The 17,554-nt window shown below is 37.5% G+C and overlaps 1 protein-coding gene across 7 annotated transcripts in view; it reads left to right on the top strand.

Moving 5' to 3' along the window:
• Positions 1-17,554, top strand: part of NBEA (neurobeachin) — a 361,568-nt gene that overhangs the window by 271,512 nt on the left and 72,502 nt on the right. For all 7 annotated transcript variants that reach the window (XM_083608943.1, XM_083608944.1, XM_083608945.1 and 4 more), the window contains 4 exons: positions 1,431-1,548; positions 3,600-3,702; positions 6,296-6,411; positions 12,865-12,977. In XM_083608943.1, the coding sequence (XP_083465069.1) occupies positions 1,431-1,548; positions 3,600-3,702; positions 6,296-6,411; positions 12,865-12,977 (450 nt within the window). The remainder of the gene's footprint in view (positions 1-1,430; positions 1,549-3,599; positions 3,703-6,295; positions 6,412-12,864; positions 12,978-17,554) is intronic.

Raw genomic sequence — 17,554 nt, 5'->3', positions numbered from 1 at the left:
AGCATTAACAAAAAATACCCTATACAGAAACTGGTATAAATTGAGGAGTTATTGTTTTAGATTACCTCACATTTTGCATAAAGGTTTATGGTATTTAGTATCATATATCAAAGAAAACTAAATGTCTATCAAGGTATATTGTAAGGTGACTTGATACGTGTGTAATTATGTACACAGAAGAAGACATTTGATGCTAAAAATCTCCTTAATCTGATAGACAAAGGCCTTGCATGATCTACTGATTCGATGTTTAGCTGGTAAAGTTCGTTCTGGAGTAAGCTGCATTGATCAAATAGTGAATAAAATTAATCATTAGAACACACCTAGCAAATTCTTAATTACTTGGAGTCTTTAGTACAAGGTATGTTCTACAACATGATTCATGGATAGCTATAGTATATGAGCAATAACTGATGGGATCATACCTATGCACCGACTCAAATAAAGTGTCCTTGTAGTCCCACTGTTCTTTAAACCTGTGCATCTAAGCTGTGCACTTTTTTTCTTTGCTTTTTAGCCAACTAGAATTATTACCGTAATTCATTCCATGACAGAGAACCAAAAATAAATAAATAAATCATTCATGGAAGTTTGCTTTCTAAAACAAACTTTAAATAAGAATGTAACTCTATCCAAATATTCATTAGATGTGGACAGCCATACATTTAACCCAGATGTGCAGTATATTTACTCCGAAGTAAGTTCCACAGAGCTCATTGACATTCACTTCCTAGGTGATATACCGTACTTAGAATTGCAGCCTTAGAAATCAAATCAGGTCATTAATCAGTTCCCAAAAGTGGAAGGCTAAAAAAGAAGCTTAAAAGGTGGTGATAATACTATTGTCAAGTCTTTTCGTAGTAACAAAAATTTTTGCTTTCAGGTATCTGCTTCTAGCTTGTGGTCATCTTAAAAACCAGCATGTTGCTATGATAAAATTTTTCTGCTATTGCCATTGTCATTGTCAAAGTGCGGAACTGAAATATTTGTCCACATGTTGCATTTCTGTATTTTCCTCTTGTCTGGTTTCTCATTAATAGAGGCATGATACCTTTTGGAGGACTGTAACCCAGTAAAAAAATTCTGGTTGGTTACTTCACTGACAAATAACTTGAGACAATTTTGCTTTCTCTGAACTTCCCTTTGCTTTCATTTGACCAACATTTCTTTCAGTAACAGGATTTTCTCAGGGGTTTTCTTTCATCTCAGTTCCCTTAGAATAGGTGGCTGATGATTCATAGGGTCGCCAGATTTGGCAGGAGGTGATCTTTTTAAAGTGTGACATTGCCCAGCAAACAGGGGGGGAATGGCATCATATCACATAAAAAGAATTCTTTAAGATACAGGAAAATAATAATACTTAAGCATAAGTCGGTTTTTATTAGTAGCACCAAAATCACAAGTCAAAAAGTGTTCTTTTTCTTTTGTAGGTTCTTGCTTATACAGAAGGCCTTCATGGAAAATGGATGTTCAGCGAAATTCGAGCTGTTTTCTCAAGACGTTACCTTCTTCAGAATACAGCCTTGGAGGTGTTCATGGCAAACAGAAGTATGTTCAATGCATGTTTTGAATAAAGTATTTGTACATCTGTTTAAAAACTAAGAAAACCTACCAGATCTGAAAATGTGCATCCGGAAGTGATATTTAGTTTCTCACTTTTTGTTTCCAGGCAGAAGTAATGATCCATACATGCCAATGCATGGGACAGTGGGAAAGAGGAGGCTTCACTGAGCCCCAGCTGCTGTAGTGGGATGGCTCATATTCTGAATTTTACTCAGTTTTAGATAAAATATTTGGTGCAGTTCATGAACAAAATATTAACAACAAATGTGATTGACTTCAGGTTATCAAAGTAATTTTGTTTTTATTTGTTAGCAAATATTGGCTATGGGAAGGAGCTTTTCCATCCACAGAAGGTGAAATTCGGATCCTACCTGATATATCTCTGATAGGCCACATGATATGCTTTATCAACAGCTATGAGTAGAACAATGGCTATGTTCTACTTGGCTGTCAGAGGCAGTATGCCCCTGAATACCAGATACTGAGACTTGCAAGGGGGTAGAGTGCTGTTCCTCTCAGGTAATGGCTTTTGGGTTTCCCATAGGTGTATAATTGACCACTGTGAGAACAGGTTGCTAGACTAGATGGTCCACTGGCCTGATCCAGCAGGCCCTTCTTATGTCCTCACACTAATTGTTTAAACAACAACATAATGCTTTAAAATTATTAGACTTCAAAATATAATGAATTTTAAACAGCTAAGAGTGTAACCTTGCCATCTGATGAATTTGTTGGTAGCATAAAATCTGTGTATTGCAAAAAAAAATAAACCTAACAATTAACTCTTCATTTGAGCACAGTGAATTCTCCTGGAAATGATCTGCAAACATCACTGAAATTACTGGAATGTTCTTGTGTAATACAAAGCTGATATTGTATTCCCCCACAACTGAGTCCAAAATATGGAGGCTATTAGTTATAAATCAGAGGAGAAAATTGTCTGTCCATTGTGTTATAGAATGGGTGGTGTATATGTATACCAGGAAATAACACTTCAGGAATTAACTTTTACGCCCAAATAAGCAATTATGTAAAACAAGTGTCACTTTTCAAAGGATCCAAGTATGTATTTTAGATGTAAAAAGCTGTGTTAATCACCACAACATTAAAGCAATGTAATTGGTATGAACAAACAGCAGTTCTGGTGAATTTTTAACCAATGAGCATTCTGCTCAGTGTGCTACAGGACTGATCGGGTGAATGTGCACCTTTCTTCCGGAGTATGGTTTTCTGCAAGATAGGACCTTGATCCACAGTAAAGATCTGCCTACCTTTCTATGTAGGAATCTGAGAAGGGTCCTTTAAAGTGCCTTGGTTTCATAGAAGGATAAAGTTACAGCCAATGACCTTTTCTTACCTCCCTTCTTTGGTAACTATATATCAATATGGAGATGAAAGAGATGGCTTCATGGCTGTGGAGTCCCAGCTGCATAATACTCTCCCCTCAGAGATTCAGCTGACACCATCAGTGGTCTTCTTTTGCCACCAAGTTAAGAGCTGCCTGTTTATGCAGGCCTTTGGGTCATGCAAACTGTAGTTGATATTGGGCCTCCCAGTTTGATGAGATTTGCTGATTGGTTGTGATCTTATGTACAGCAGTGTAACTGTTATTTTATACTATGTGTAAAATATTACTTGCACCCTGAGATTTTTAGCTGGGCTAAAAATAGTTTAATAAATAAATATACATTATCATATAGATTTATTAAAATATGCATTTATTTATTTATTTATTTATTAGAATAACACCAGGCGTCACTGTTAATCTTTAGACGTCTCTTGAAGACTCTGTATGCCAAGAGACCTATTCAGTTGCTTATGATTATGAGCAAGTCATTCTTGTGACTATTTTGCATCATTTTATTATATTTTATTTATTGCGGCACCTTGATATTGTATGTGAGTGGGCTGTACAGTAATACTTTTACTTATAAATAAATGTATTTTTTGTGTGAGATATCATGAGGTGTTGTACACAGAAACATCTGTTTGCACATTAGTCAGTTCCTAACATCTCAATTCTGGTTGTCCAACAGCTTCCGTAATGTTCAATTTTCCTGACCAAGCAACAGTCAAAAAGGTTGTGTACAGCTTACCTCGTGTTGGAGTAGGAACCAGCTATGGCTTGCCACAAGCTAGGTATCATGATATATCTTATTTCCTGTTTTCTTTTGTGGTAACTTCAGAGTAGATTCACACAAGATTGTCATGTGATGATAATGCATGAAAGCTCGATTATGTGGAGCATCTATCATGCGTCAGTGATCATAGTCACGGAAACATTGCATTACTTTCAAGTAAAATCATTTGTGGGTGTCATGTCCATTCACTCTCAGATCGCTTCCTGTTCAGACAGGAATCATAATTGTTAAACAGGCTACTGCCAGGTGTTCTGGAATCGTCATCAAGATGGAATTAACAGATTAGTTTTTAACAGTGCAATTCTATAAATGTTTATTCCGTCCCACTGACTTCATTGGCGACTCACAGGAAAGTATGTTTACAATTGCAGCCTAAATTACTTATAATATACATTCTTTTTTAAGTATAATTAGAAAATTCCACCTTCACCATCATTGTATTTTAGTCTGTTCCACTTACAGGAAAATTATTGTTTAAATAGTGTGTGGATCTTTCACTGTTTTGATTTTTAAAAAATGTTGCCTACTCTACTGTTACAAGTCAGAGACTCTTTATCCCTTTGTGTAGAAATTAGATTTTTATGTAGGGGTGCCTGTTCACTGGCATTTAATGCTAACAGCACAGAAAATGTATGTAAGGAATTTACTTATGTTTAAAATGTCATAAACATGATAAGGATGCTCCCAATGGTAGGGATACTGGTTATTTAGAAGATTTTGTTAACTCCCAGCCTCATAGGACACAGTTCACCAACCAACGCTCTCCCATCTCCTACTGAAATGCTTACTAGTCCTGCTGACACACAAGTGCTTAGGGAATATTGCTTCCTTGGTCTGTTGAGATGTTGCTGTTTTCCAATAAACAAAAGTAACATTTCCATATACACATTTGCGGTAGTATATCCAAAAGGTAATGTGAATTGATCAAAGCTGGGCAGATTTAGAAAACACCACAGTAGTGTGTCCTTCCTACCTTATTTGAAACATAAGGGCATGGAACCAATTTACTGTGCATAATTTATTTAACTCTGCCACAGTAATTCACACTCCATGAATTTCTTCAGCTATCTTACCAGTAGGAAGCTATCAGAAGAGATTTGTTTTGCATCATATTCTGTCAAATCAGAAGGTAGCATCCAAAAATAAAAGCCCTTAAAGGATCCAAGTAATGCCTAAAAATAAGTAGATTGTACTAATACTGTGAGTGAAATAAAATATTCCAACATTTCCAAAATGTGAGTGGAACAAATTGTTCTACTCCACCATTCTGTATCGTACAAAGTTAATTATATTGCATATATGATTTCTGCGGGTTCTTTTACACCAAATACATAACAGTTCTTATAATAAGTCTATAAGGTTAGTTAATATGATCCCCATCCAGCAGATGAGACCAATAAGCTGTAAGAGAAGGGCTTGCTTAAGACTACTGAGTGAATTCATGGTACAAGTGAGATTTTAAGCAGGAACTACTACGACTATTTATTTAAATTTGTATACCACCCTTCATCCGAAGATCACAACATAAAAATAGAAAATGAGAACACAAAATGCACAATAAAAACAAGAACAATAAAAACCAGTAACCCCCCCAAAAAAAAAACCCATTTAAAGGCCATAAAGCCAAAGGCCTGGTAAAAGAGAAATGTTTTCTCCTGGTGCATAAATATATGAATGTGCCAGGCAAGCTTCCGGGCAGAGAGCATTCCACAAATAGGAAGTTATCACAGAAAAGACCCATTCTCGTGTTGTCGCAATCCAGACCTCTCTTAAAGGAGGCACACCAAGAAAGGCCTCAGACGATGATCCAAGCAGGTTCATATGGAGAAAGGTAGTTTTTGAAGTATTGTGATCCTGAAACATTTAATACCAGCCCTTTGAACTGTGTGCAGTAACTAATTGGAACCCAGTACAGTTGGGCTAGGATCGGTGAAATATGCTCAAACCATCTTGCCCCCGTGAGCTACCTGGCTGCCAAATTTTGCACCAACTCAAGTTTCTGAACTATCTTGACAGGCAACCCTACATATAGCATGTTGCAATAATCTAGCCTAGAATTACCAGAGCACAGACGGCACAGGCTATCCTTGTCCAGATAGGGGTGCAGCTGATGGAAGGCATTCTGTACCACTGAGGCCACCTGAGCCCCAAGTGACAGCAATGGATGCAGAAGTATCCCCCAAACCACATACCCACCCCTTCAAATGGAGTATAACCCCATCAAAAGCAGGTAAACTAGTGTCGCGAACCACCCACTAGCAGTGCCTCAGCTTTACCTGGATTGAGCTTCAGTTTGTTGGCTCTCATCCAGTCCATTGTCTGATTGCAGTTCTGTGCAGCTACTCTCATACAAGTTCAATTAAATTTTAAAAGATTCATGAAAGTACTACTATAATTATATTGGATTGGATTGTGAATCCAGTCTTTACATCTAGTGTTCCTGTTAACATATATTCTATATGTTCTAATAACAACTAAGTCTTTTTCAACAATGGTGTGAAAAAGAATACATAATTCTGAGTTATAAAATGCTAGTAAGTTTGCAATATAGAAACAACTATTAGAATGTGTTCTTTAAATTTAATTCCTAGACGAATTTCTCTGGCCACTCCCCGTCAACTGTATAAATCTTCCAATATGACTCAGCGTTGGCAACGAAGGGAGATTTCAAACTTTGAGTATTTGATGTTTCTCAATACTATAGCAGGTAAGTCTTTTGTCTCTTTAATCCTTCATAATATGTTTATGTTTGTCAACTTCTTGAGCACCGTGACTTGATAGAATACACTTATCTATCTGGAATTTAGCTGTGGCTGTATGATAGATTCTGAAAAACTCACATTAAATTTTATCGAAAAATGCACAACCTATCACCCAGACTTCAAATTTATTTATTGTGGTGGTGGTTGTTCTTTGCTCTCCTTCTGCCATTTCCTCTGCTGACAGCTTTGTCTGAAGCTTTATTAGAGTCAACAAACCATTGCCAGTGTGTGTCTGGAAATAATAATGGGAAAATGTAATTTCGCTACTTCGTCATTCTTAGCAACAGCAACTAGACAGCAAAATAACAGTAGTATCCTGCCTAGTACAGATGTCACCTAGGTGGTGTTATGATTAAATTGCAGCATCTTCCCTTTTTTAGCACCTTGAACTGGAATGCATGAGAACTGATCTTTAAAATTAGGCCCACGATTCAAAACCTTTCTACATGACTTAATGAGAGGTGGGTCTGACTAGCACTTGAAACTAATTAATGCATGCTGGCTTGAAATATAAAATGATATACAAAGATTTACTGTTAGCATACAACAGCATGGTGTTGTTGTACCATTAATATATCAACATCACAGCATCCAAAAATAATACAAATCTTGCCACAGGTAAATTTTCTCAGGTGGAATGAAATTCAGCTGAATGTCCATTGAGCCTTAGGTAGGAGCCGAAGGAATACACACATACACACACACACACACACACACACACACACACACACACAAAAATATATGAAAAATGTGCAAACATGTTGGTATTTATTTTGTATCATATTCTATAAATATATGGTTAGTAAGTCATGCTTAGGCCTGGGCCAGGCAAAACCATGCAGACCAGATACATTTCACTTTGAAAATTACTCAGTATGATTAATTTGTTAGTCTGCAGCATGGGATTTATTACAGTAATAATTCAGTACTATGTAGAGCCATAAATCCCATTTAATGAATTTTAGATGTTAGAATAACCTACCATAATAGTGGATCATTATGCAATGACATTAACTTTCTTAAGCTAGTATGCTATAAATACTTTAATGATAATATCTAGCATTTATATAGCACTTAGAGTGCTCAAAAAAATTCACATAAATTAGCTCAAGAATCCTGATAGCTGTCCCATTTGGTAGCCTAGTATTATTGTAGATTTCCCTTTATCAAGATTTTTCTATATTTTTTTGTCTCCTTTCCACCTGCTTTGAGATGTAAGAACTCACTTAGCAGCAACCATTTCATTTTCGAGTTTTCCCTTGCCTAAATAAATGAACAGAGACATCTTGGGTCATCTTTCATTGAACCCACTGCGTTGCCTTAGCCATAAAGGCGTAAGAGCCCTGTTGGAGTAGACCAGAGGCCCATCTCATCCAGCATTCTGTTCCCAGAGTGACCAACCATGTTTCTGTTGGAAGCGCATAAGCTGAAGATCTTAAGACAATAGCCCTCTCCCATAGTTCTTCCCCGCAACTGGCATTCAGAGGCATAGTGACTCCAGCCCTGGAGGCAGTATATGGTTATTGTTGCTAGTAGCCATTGAAGACTTTATCCTCCATAAATTTGTCCAGTACCCCTTTAAAACCATCTAAGTTGATGGCTATTGCCATAGCAAATTTAATACATTTATTAAGTTCTTTGTGAAGAAGTACTTACTTTTTCTGTCCAGAATCGCCCATTGGATGACCCTATCAATAGTCTCTTTATTCGCTTTCTGCACATCATGCATAATTTTAACTCCTTTCTTGTCTGGTTCTCTCTCTCTCCCCCCCCCCCCAACTAAAAAACCCCAGCAGTTTCTGCATAAAGGAGTTGCTTCATTCCTCTCATCAGAATTGGTTGCCATTTTCAGTTCTGTAATATCCTTTCTGAGATCTGGCAAACAAAATTGTTCACAGTAGTCCAAATATGTTGCATTAAATATTTTTATACAGATATTGTGTTATTAGCAAGTTTTCAATCCCTTTCTTAATTCGTCCCTATAATGGAATTTGCCACAGTTGTCATACACAGTGTTTTCATTGAGCTATTCATAATCTTTTCCTGACCAATCACCATCAGCTCAGAATCCATCAGTGTATATGTGAAATTAGGATTTTTTTGCACCATTGTGCATCAGTTTACACTTGCACTGAATTGCCCTCTTGCTCATCCTAGCTCTAGGACAGGGATTGTTTCCTGGTGCCCAACAGTCCCCTCCCCCTGCTGAAAATAACCTTGAAAGATGCATTATATTGTAGGCAATATAATAGGTTGTGGTGGCCACAATAGATTATCTGGTTTGCAAATGGGCCCATGGGCCCAAAAAGGTTGACACCACCTCCTCTACACCACTTACAAACAAGTTAAAAACGCTGGTCCTTGGGGACCACACTTCTTCCTACATCCCTTCACTGTGAGAATTGTCCATTGCGTCTTAAATCTTTGCTTACTGTTCTTTAACCAATTACTGATGTCTAAGAAGACCTGCCCTTTTATTCCATGACTGCTACGTTTACTTAAGTGCCTTGGAGAGGGACTTTGTTGAAAGCTTTTTGAAAATCCAAGTAAACATTAAGGATGGAGAATAATTTTGCTTGGTTTGTATATTTAAGTGAACTAACCTAATTTGCACCTCTTAGAATTATATACAGATCAGAATGTAAATCTTCAGATTTTACACCTCTAAATTTAATGATACAGTTTTTGAATGAAGACACACACAGACGTCAATTTAAAAGTATGTATTTTAGGATCAAATACATTTGGAAATGAGTGCATTGAGACAAAATATGTATGCATATATGAATTTTCGTACAGCTGTTTAAATTTTAAAAATCCACAGATTAATGCAGAAATTGGACTGAACAAATTTATGAATAAACACATGAAATAGGCTAAACCATCCATCTCTAGTATACACTGCTATCCACATGCTTAACATTCTCAAAGAACTCTAAACAGAGAGAGATGGAACTTGTATATGCAGAAACCGTGTTGTTTCATCTTACGCAAGACTTGTTTTTCTATATGATTGATATTTTCCTTCATTCATGCTTTCCACCAGTTTACCCATACACATTAAGCTAACTAGCTTGACACGGATTCTGGATTTTCTGTGGATACCTTTAAAAACAAAAATGTGTTACATTTACTGCTAGCTAGTCCTTCTTCCTTCCTTTTGCCTATCCATTTGTTTGAGGGAGATAAGCGCCTTGCTTGATGCAGTTACACTCCTCATCAAATAAAGTTTTGATGATAAAGGAGTAAGTAACATAGCTGTCATGGATGGTAATAATGGTTAGGGACCAGATCTAAATCTGTATTCAGTGAGCTCAACAGAAGTTATTGATGCATAAATGAGATTCACTACATGAATCTTTCTTAATCTGTTCACAAAGCAGAATAGGAATATAATAATACATTTACAGATTAGAGCTTTAGGAGATTTACAGTGTAATCCTGTATATGTCTACTCAGAAGTAAGTGCCACTGAGTTTAGAGGCTGCAATCCTATACATATTTAACTGGGAGTAAGCCCCATTGTGGGCTTGCTTCTACATAAATAAGAATAGGATTGCACTCTAGTTAATCTTAATGGATTTGCAGACGTTGCTCATATACTAATCTCATCCATTTTAAAATAATGCTCTAAATCAATCAAAGAACTGCAAAATCTATTCGCTAATAAAATAACAATAACAAAGCAGCAAGGAAGTTGCTAAAAGTAAGGCGAACATCTCATCGCTTCCATAACTGTATCTGTAGTTTGCAGTCAAAATGGTTGTCTCTTCTTTTGACAAGCATACCCAGTTGCTTTCTCTCTACTTCGTTCTGCTCCCAAGGTCTTCACCTCTTCTCTGCCCCTCTTGTCACTGGACATATTTCATCATGTTTACAGCGCTGTGTGGTTTCTTTTTCTTTTTCCAAAGGTAAACATGGCACTCTGCTACTTATCAGTCAGTCTAAGTTTTATACTCTGCCTGCCCCTGGCTTTTGTCTTCATTTTGTAGACATAGGACTTCCTGACTGGGAATTCTTGAGAATTGAGCAGTCAGAATTATCTATAAAATTCTGACTCTGCACAATTCTCAGGAATCCCCTGATTTATAGAGAGGAGAAGGAGAAACCACTACTTTTACTGATTCAGCACCACTTTTCTCACTAGAAAATGAAAGATGCTATATGTAATAAGCAATTAAAAAGAACAGAACTGCAAGCAGTACACTCTCACTTTAATTACTATAATATTAATAAAACATCCTTCCACTGGAAAAGATGGAAGAGTCAGGTGGTTCAGTCTAGCAGCCAGAATTATGTCTCACTGCAATACTTGCATCTGTTTTTAGGTAGCAGATTAATCATGCTTCAGATATAGATATAGATATAGATATAGATAAAATAAAAAATAATATACCTCATATGTCAAAACAGAAAATAGTGAATGAGAAAGAAGAGCATGCAGACTTGGTTGTAAATGATATTCTATAAGAAGTGGAAAGTATTTCTTAACTAAAACATAAAATGTTAAAGCTCTAATTAGTAAAAATGAATATTCACACATATAGTTAGCTGAAAATCATACACTTAAAAGGGTGAGCAATATTCTCTTTATTTCGGATGGAAAGTATTTTTAACATGTTAGTAGAAAATTGACATATTCAGGTAACGAATTCAGCCCTACTTCTTCCCTCTCCATTTAGCATTTTCCACTTTTTTACTCTGTGATGTACAAGCCCTCACTGGTTAATTATGTATATATTTAGCTACTGCATGTGTTGGGCTTATTATTGTCATCTAATTAGATGTAACTTGAACTGCTTGCATCTAGAAAAACCATTAAAAATTCTTTCCTAATGACCTAGAGATGACAAAATGTCTGTAAAGTGTGAAGAAGTAGACAAGCACAGGAACATCGCTTTTAAAGAGTGTTAATCCAGATGCTGCAATCATCTAATTAAACAATATTTTGCTGTCATTAACATTTTCACCAAGGAATTGCAGTTATAATTTCTTTGTCAGCTGTCTCTACATCACTTTACCTTCAAGACTGAAGTGCCATATAAAAACATTAAATTGGATGGTTTAATTAAAAAGTTATTTTTAATGAAGAAACATATTCCAGTATTTCTGAGATCTCATTTTCTGGGCCTCAGTTTTTATTGTTCAAGTAGATTAGTGTCATAGGCTTGCAATATTTAATATTCAGCCTTTAACATTAATCTCTATAAGCCTAGTTGAAGGAAAATCTGCTCCTTCAGTAAAGGTAAGACATACACCAATAGAGGCTCGCATTTCTGCAATTCATTATTTGGATAAGGAATACATCTATGAAAAGTCTTATGTACAAACAACTAAGGACTGCATGGGGAAAAAACAAATTCCTTTTTAAGCCTCTCCTGGTTGGCTTAGTGCTGTGCAGCAGGCAACTGCAATGCCTGATACTCACAGAGTAAGGGAAGCAAGTTCCTTTCCCCCAACAGATGCACACACAGAGTAAGCTGTGCAGATTCCGTTGTCTGCGTGCTGCTCCTGAACATGGGCTCTCCAACTCTTTCTTCTGATGGCAGAGTTTATTGCAGGTTGATCCAGCCAGCACATTTGAACTACATCATATCAAGAGTGCTAAAACGTTTGCATTGCCTAAATGTGTGAGGTGTTGCTAAAGAATGCAAGGTTGTATAACCTGCAATTCGTTAAGCTTACCTTGGAAAGGAAAGGTCTGATTTTATGCCTCCCTAGGATTGAGAAAAGGGTGTGTGTGTGTCTAATATACATGACAGGCTGCAAAACAGGGGTTGTGAGCTGCATCAAGCTTGGAGATGCTCACAAGTCTTAGGGTGTTGTATCTGAGATTTGCATTCAAGTCCTTTGCAAGTGACCAAATAGGGTAGAGTGAATGGCTGTTGAGGGAGGAGGGAGTGGCCTCATTCTGATCTCCACGTGTCCATTGGATCTTTTGCACAGGGCTTACATGCATATAATTCGTTTGTGTGTAGGTTCTTTCTTTGCACAACCAGGTACCCCAGGGTCAGGATTCCTGCTTGAGGAGAGAAAGTTTACACATGTATATTGTGTGTGGCACTGTGATTCTACGTCCCCCCAACGCATGTTTATTCTGCATGAAAAGAACTTGCGTGCAAATAAAATACATGTAAATGGTAGCCTGCTTATGCTATAATTTTCATAGAATCACGGAATTGTAGAGTTGGAAGGGATTCTGAGGGTCATCTAGTCCAGACACACTGACTCATTGTTTTGTGTAGCTATTTTTCTCAAAATAGGTGAAATTCAGAATGTGATATTACACGGATGTGAAGAAAAATCTTTGATTGGTGTATTCTGTTTTTTATCAGTTGTTCACTTGTCCTGTTTAATAACCATTCCGTATCTTCCACTTTTCCCTCCACCATTTTCAGGACGTACATATAATGATCTAAACCAATACCCTGTATTTCCATGGGTATTAACAAATTATGAATCGGAGGAGTTGGATCTAACCTTGCCAGGAAACTTCAGAGATCTTTCAAAGGTATGTTTCAGCTACTTGTTTGTCAGAATTATTTTTACGAAAGGAAAAAGCACCCTTCTTGGAGGAAAAGTAACATTACTTGTTACTATGTAAGGGGACGTGCCTCTCCTGTATCGGTCTCCACAGCCACAGCATACACTGTAATTTTCCAATGGTTTGACTTCGCTCCCCAAGGCACACTCCTCTATGGTCTCCCAAGACAAATGGATGGCAACATAAAGGGATCTGTGGCAGGATCTCTATTATTTAGGCCCACAATGAAAGCACAACATCATTTCAAGCAGCATGTATGTTTTTGAAGATGATGGTGCTCCAAAACCCAGTACACCTGTTTGTAATTGCTTGGGGAGGCCTATGCAAGATTCCCAAAGACAAGGCAAGGATATTGGTGTTAAGCGGTGGATGTCAGTCTGTACAGCAAGATTTTTAGCAAGTTTTAATGGCATGCACTTGAGTTTAATCAATTGTTTTAAAACATTGGGTTGAGGGGAACCAAACAGTAGATTTTGAGAATGCATATTCTTTCTGTGCCTTTTAAATGACGACAACAGTGTCATCAACACAAGACATACTATCATTAAGCAAAATTGCTCATAGCAGTAATCACTTAGTGTGAATATTCAAAGAATCATAGACTTGAAGAGTTGGATGGGATCATGAAGTCATCTAGGCCAATCCCTACAGCACGGGAAACTTTCTCCCAATGTAAGGCTTCAACCTATGACCCTGAGATTTCTACCAACTGAAGTATCACAGTTGCATTAAGTTCAATGTGAAAAAGTTATAAAGGATCCATAAGGAATTTTTTCATTAGACCCAACTGTGTAGAGAAGCACACTTTTCATGTGCTTTCCTAGACCACACAAAAACAAATAGAAATTAATTCATAATCTGTTAGGGATAGAGGGAAATAAAATCCTTCTTATAAAAACAGATAAATTAATTTGGTTCCCTAACTGTATTTCTGATTATGGTTTCATAAGTTTTCATAAGCTAATGAGACTTGCCAAACCTGAAAATTGGATGGAAACCAAGTAAAAGTGGATAGGTGTAAGAGGAAATAGAAAGTTTGGTAATGTATGAGTCAGCTTTGACTCACTGAATTGGCATGTGTGCAGGTGTCCAAGAATACTCAGTGTAATGTGCTTTTCCTTTGGAGGAATGTGGTCCACCAGAACATTTAACTCCCTGTATTTCCTAAAGAGTTACTGCTGTTTGTAAGAACCTGAGTTCACTGAAAGGTCCCAAACAGTTCTGCATTTTGGTAGTTGCTTCTTGTACATGTAAAGCATTGATTTGCTTAAATTAATATCCTTTATGAAAAAATAACCTAAGATACGTTGTAAATGAAGTTATGGTTGCTACATCTGCAGCACATCTACTGTACCAAATAGTCTATCATATAGAAGGCAGATAAAGTTTCCTATTGTTTTAATAATTTTTGAATGAAGTTTAATATATTTTCCCCAACTGAGACTTCATTTCATTATGGCGTTAAAAATCAGGTGCCATCACTATCTGCTATGGGATTGTAGTCTACCAAGAATAGGGCTTTTTTGAGGATCACTCTGTGCTACTGTATTCTCTCACCAGCAAGATCCAACAAGCCTGCTCAATTTATGTTTTTAAAAAGTTTCAGAAAATATTTATTTCCCTTCCTCTGCAGCTTTTCATTTTGTTGATGTTGATGTGTTGTTGCTCTGTTTAGGCTTCTCTCCTGTGTACATTTAACTAGGGAGTAATTATCAGTGAAAGGGACGCGGGTGGCGCTGTGGGTAAATCCTCAGCGCCTAGGGCTTGCCGATCGCATGGTCGGCGGTTCGAATCCCCGTGGCGGGGCGAGCTCCCGTCGTTCGGTCCCAGCTCCTGCCCACCTAGTAGTTCGAAAGCACCCCTAAAGTGCAAGTAGATAAATAGGTACCGCTTTCTAGCGGGAAGGTAAACGGCATTTCCGTGTGCTGAGCTGGTGCAGGCTCGCCAGAGCAGCTTCGTCACGCTGGCCACGTGACCCGGAAGTGTCTCCGGACAGCGCTGGCCCCCGGCCTCTTAAGTGAGATGGGTGCACAACCCTAGAGTCGGACACGACTGGCCTTCGGGCAGGGGTACCTTAATTATCAGTGAAATAAATTACAGTAGTACAATAGGATTGTACTATTCATTGTATTATCCTTATATACGATATCTTTATATCGTATATAAGGATAATACAATGAATAGTATTTGTATTGTTTCATTTGCACTGTGATCTTAGGTTAGAATTTAATTTCCCATCTTGTTAGCTTATGGCAGAAAGAGGGAGAGTATGTGTGTGTATATGTGTGTTTGTGTTCAGCACACAAACCAAAAACCCCCACACCCATATACATTTACATTGAGGTTACCAGATTTTTTTCAGTGAATCCGGGGACACTTTTCAACTTCAGTTGATGGGGATGGATTTTGTCAGGGGACTGATGTGTAAATCTGGGGACTGTCCCCAGGAAACGGGGACATCTGGTAACCTTAATTTACATACATACGTATATCTCTGGGAAGATAAACTCCTCTCACTGCAATAGAACAGGCTGATTCTATTAAAATATCTCAAGTGTGATACTATGTCATGATACTAGTACTGATGACATCAGCTTCAGCCAATTTTAAAGGTACACAGAGTGATTTGTGCTGCTGCTGCTGCTAAAGTCCTGTCCAATATCTAGCAAACTGCTGGCTGGAAGAAACTGTTGCAAATATGCACCTATCAGAGATGTGTAAATGCCATTACATGGCACAGAGCACATGCAAGGAGAAGCACATGTAAAAGTGCCAAGAGGTGTAGTTGTCATTCCTATATAGAACTATGAATGTTTCTGTTCTAGCGATAACCATTCTTAAAATACTGCAAACATAATCAAAGTCCATTTATGCTCATGAATTTCAATAGGCTTAAAGCATGCCTAAATGCATTGCAACTCTTACGTTGCGTTTAAAATGGAGCTGGTGAAAGTGTATGGCTACAAATATGAGTTGTGCACCAGAAAATCCCCACTTCAAACCTCATTTTAGCCATGCGCTCATTTGCTTTAGTCCTCAATCCCTATATAGGTATAATGATTTTGGCCTAGTTTACGATGTGATGCTATGTGTTGTACTTTGGGAATTAATACTATACGAATGCAGAAGTTATTATCATATTATTGGTCATCTTCCAGAAAATTACTTGTGGCTGGGTGCACCATTGGAATTTTACTTACCACACCACACCCAATCTCAAAGTCAAGTTGGATCCAAAATAGATGTATGCGTAGCAGTGTTTAGGGAGCCAGATGCTCACTGCAAGAAGGGAAAAGGCTTCAGTCCCCCACCAAAATTGGAATGGAAATTCCTCCTACTCCTACAGGGCCAAGAGCCTTGGGCGCGGGGGGAGGGGATCCCTATTGGTGACAGAGGTGGAACAACTGGCGTGCGTTCGAGGGGGCGTGGCACGCACCCCGGGAGGTGCTGCCGATCAGGGGTCAGCATTTTGTCAGCCCTCCTTTGGAATGGCATCCGGGGCAGACCGCCCCGCCCCCCCCTTGGAACATCCCAGTTGGTGACAATGTAGCATGGAGGACTGCAATTCAAGAGACAAAAATTTGAAGTTTAAAGTACCCTTGGGATCCAGTTCTTTGGATTTAGACTAATAACTTCAATAGACTATTGCTAGTACTGAATTAATTGGCAATTATTTGTTAAATGGCTGCAGCTTAATTTAAATCATATTTTAAAACAGACACTTCAAAACAGGATGCAATCATATATACACTTATCTGGTAGTAAAGGTCCATTGAACTGAACAGAGATGTTTAGTTATGTACTCTTAAGTGCAAGGGATTCTAGTTTTGTATAAAGAGGAGTGTGCATTTTTACTACTCTGTTTGGGCTAAAAAGCACAGCAGTGAATAAGGCGACAGCTAAATGCTTTCACAGTTCTTGGCAATTTTTGAAGTTTAGTTTGAAGGAGTAATTCATTAAAATCCAACAAATATCCAGTCATCCGTCTTGTCAATTTAAGATTGAACTTGTTATTACTGAATTCCTCTTTTTATCTGTTTTTATAACACTGTTTTACTGGGTTTTATTTATTGTATTTCTGTACGAAGCTAGGATTTTTATCTATTAAGTGATTTAGAAATGCTTAAAAGAAAAGGTTTAGACTACACAGACATGCGCACACGTATTCTTTTTTGTGCACTTTTGCCCTAAAATAAGGAATTTCCTTCCCTCTTTTTTTCCTAGGAAGTGACCTATAAATGTACTTTCAAAGTAGGTAATTATTTCTATAATTAGTCAAAACAGCCCCGGGAATAGTGCTTTGGAACATTAAGGACCTAGAAATCAGGACAATATACAAGGCATTTCACTGTTGCTTTAAAGAAAAGCCCAAAATTGACAGCTATAAAATGTGGCTTCTGTTTTTTGTTCAATATACCCAATTGCCCACTTTAACCAACAGTGTTTTAGCGAACAATTACTGCACTGTATTTTCTTTACAATGCAGCATTTGTCATAGTTCCTTCCTTCATATTTAATTATGTAATTTAATTGAAAGTTTAAAA

Source organism: Podarcis filfolensis (genome assembly GCF_964270895.1).
Source record: "Podarcis filfolensis genome assembly, chromosome: 4".
In the NCBI taxonomy this organism is placed as follows: Eukaryota; Metazoa; Chordata; class Lepidosauria; order Squamata; family Lacertidae; genus Podarcis; species Podarcis filfolensis.
Note: the sequence above shows the minus strand (reverse complement) of the source record. Positions and strands in the feature narration are given on the sequence as shown.